This window comes from Colletotrichum siamense, assembly GCF_013390195.1.
Source record: "Colletotrichum siamense strain Cg363 chromosome Unknown KSG_Cg363_contig01, whole genome shotgun sequence".
In the NCBI taxonomy this organism is placed as follows: Eukaryota; Fungi; Ascomycota; class Sordariomycetes; order Glomerellales; family Glomerellaceae; genus Colletotrichum; species Colletotrichum siamense.
In genome coordinates, this window is record NW_023501014.1 from 1724565 (window position 1) to 1727783 (window position 3219).

The 3219-nt window shown below is 49.3% G+C and overlaps 1 protein-coding gene across 1 annotated transcript; it reads right to left on the bottom strand.

Annotated features, from left to right (window-relative positions):
* Positions 1-2445: 2445 nt before the first annotated feature.
* CGCS363_v000421 (uncharacterized protein) lies at positions 2446-3060 on the bottom strand (the record flags this gene model as incomplete). The annotated part of the gene is made up of 2 exons (XM_036632270.1): positions 2446-2813; positions 2871-3060. 2 exons carry the CDS (start codon positions 3058-3060, stop codon positions 2446-2448), a joined length of 558 nt encoding a protein of 185 aa, XP_036501268.1.
* Positions 3061-3219: the final 159 nt, after the last annotated feature.

Below are 3219 nucleotides of genomic sequence, written 5' to 3' on the forward strand. Positions count from 1 at the left end.
CGCTGCTAAGTAGGATTTCAAGACCAGATGTTGCAGCACTTTTGCGCAGTAGTTGGCCTACTTTGGATTCAACTGAGGTAAGACTAAAAGTGTTCATCAGCCCTGACCTCAACATGAAACTTGCTAACATTCATCAAGGTCCAGGTCCTGATTCTAGGAATGGAAAACTGCGGAGAGTTTCTTGGAGGTTTTGCTGACCTTTACGAGCATCTGAAAAAACAAAAGCGAGTATGGGATCTGAGGGATTTGCTCCACCTCTTTGTTACAATGGATATGGGCGTCTCGGGCTGTCTTCTGCGGATGCTTGAAGGCAGTCTCAATGTCCAGGCTCCAACAGTATACGATATCATTCAAAGTCTTCAGGACGATTGGAACACACTTGCTGGAGACGAAACGATCACACTGGCACTTCTGGACATTTTCACGACTCTTGCGAATGATGCTGCGCAGAACTTGGGCGATGTTGGTTGGGCCACAGCGTTTTTTGAAGCAGCTCAGCGCTACGCAGTTGATTTGGCCAACAGAAGCCCTAGCCACCTCAAAACTCGGCCTTATCTCTGCTGGGTTGCCTCAGAAGCTCTCCTACAGCAATACCGAGAGCCACATACAATTGGCCTACCTGGCCTTCGCAAGCATCTCGAGAAGCTGGCAGGGACTTACGCAATCAGCCCTTCCGTTTTCCCTTCCCAGTCTATGCCATTTTTCATTCCAGCCAACGACGTACCTCCCAACTGGCAGCCTAATACATTGGATAATGACGAACAAGAGGAGGTATTATGTATAATTCTGAAATATGCTCTTGAGCTTGGCGATGTGGAACTACAAGCGGCCTGCTTGCAAGAGCTCATATACCGATGCCCAGATCCACAGAAGCTACTAGAGGATTTGAAAAGTCTCTGGATGGCAGTTGGGAATCGTCGGCGATACCTTCACACTTGCCTTTATTGTTATCTTTCGACTTCCTCGCCCGATTCCAGGGAAACATTACGGCGAGAATTGCTGACATTCGGGGAAACTTGCTCGGATCGCCTACTGGAGCGAGCTCAATACTCGACACTAGGCATGTTAACCTCGAGCTCCCACGAGAGGGATACATATCTGGAACGTTCTTCGCGGGCATATTTCGACTCGCACTTTGAATCCCGGCGCTACCAGGAAAGTCGGGATCAGACAAGAAGAAGACCACCAGTTCCGCAATATATTCCTCGCTCTTCTCCAAGAAGAACGGATTCGAGAGACTACACGCGAAAATACCAGCCATCCATCAGCGAGTTTAACGAAGCGTCTCCTCGAAGGAGTAAAAGAAAGCCACCAAGTCGATATCGAAACATGTACGAGCAAGAGTCGGAAACGGAGTCGGTAATAGAGTCAGAAACGGAGCCGTCATTGGATGAGTCGGTAATGAGCATCAGCACAATCCGGTCTGACGAGGGGTCTCCCATCATAAAAGATCAGGCTATGGGAGAAATTACACCGGCAATTAGTCCTTTGCGTAACCAGACCGGAGTACGTCTATATGCTCCTCGGCCAGGTTTGCAAAATGCTTCTCAAACATAAGTAATGGGCGTTGAAAACTGACATGGCCGCAGATCAAGTGCAAAGCTCTGGCCTTCAAGTTGAGGGCCTTGGCAGCCCTGATTCGCGCCCAAATACGAGCAGCAAAGGCAAGTTCCCTTTCACCATCTCGGACTTTTCTGCCGTGGCCATTTGAGCCATCAGATGATTGGAATTTCTAACCATAAAAACAGGTCCAATGGCTGCGTACGTCGAAGATGCAGGCCCAGATGACGAAGAATAGAACCTTCAGGTTTAGTCTGAATAGGCCGTACGTAGCGAACTTAAGATTATCACTCGTGTTTCCTTGAATAGAACAACATATTATTTTGCTCGAACTAAGGGCATTGTCAACTTGTGCTGTCATCATGATAAAACAGTAGTCGTTCCCATTGCGCATGGTCCTGTCACATTATCGAAATACCTGTGCAATAAATCAATAAATCAAACTGAGCCTAAACGGTAGAGTTGTCTACTAACGTTAAGGCTGAAAAAGATGAGAACCCCGTGCTTAAGCCATGAAGGAGCCCACATCATAAACTTCTCACATCCATGCCACCTTGCAACTCAGAAAGATAACGCAGACCTTGAAAGGAAGACATTTGCGTACAATTACCTACACGAAGATTACAATTTAACGGAAAGGCACACTAAATTTGGAGTCATCAACGCCGACACAATAGACGGGACGGGTTATTTGCTAAATTCATCCATCCACTGACAGCATGGAGTTGGCGTTCGTTTTGACCGATTAAAAAGTTTCAGAATTCAACGTCCTTAGTTTCAATTGGCAACAAGAGGCGCAATGCCTGTAATACTATCTACTTCTGAAAGTCGCGGTCAAGTTGCCGCCCTTATCTATGGTCTGGTGAAAACATCAAATTGCTCCGCTCAAGCCATCACGAAGTCCACGCAGCTCTCATAAGTCTGCTTCGCGCTAGTTCCGAACCAGAACCACTGAACGACACACTGACCGGCCTGAGCGCATGTTCCAGCGGGCAGGTTGCTGGGCATGGTGATATCGAAGTTGGTGTTGTTCGCGGGTAATTGAGCAAGCTTCTCGTCGGCGTAGGAGTCGAAGACAATAAGCGGCTGTCCGATGACTTTGTTGGTCTTCGTGTCGACGATGGAGACGTTCATCGGGCCCTCATGGGGAATGGGCAGGGCCGCGCGCATGTTGACGACCTGGCCAGCCTTGAAGGTCTGGACCTGGGCCTTGTTGTCCTCGAAGGTGGCGCCACGGCAGAGATCCAGCTGGCCTGCATGAGATGTTAGCATGTGATGACAGGTGCACTAAGGGTGCCGCAGTCACTTACATGTCGCCGGAGGGTTGGTGAGGTCCTCCAGGGGAATAGTAGGGTCTGCCAAAACAGTCTGCACATTCTCCTGTCCACAAGCCTTTGCCATCGCGGGGCCGGGAGCACGGGCAGGAGGGGAGATGATGTTTCCGTGAGCGGAGACCATGGAGGCCAGGAGGGCCGTGGCAGCGGTGATCGAAGTGCGCATTTTGAAGGCGGTATATCGGACTGGCGAAAACGGTTTTGGAAGACTCCGAAGAAAGAGTGGACGGCGACACTGCAGGTATATGAAGGAGAGGACGAATGGAAATTAGACCAAGCGGGAAACGAGTGACCAGCACAATAGATTGTTTGATGAGACAGAAAG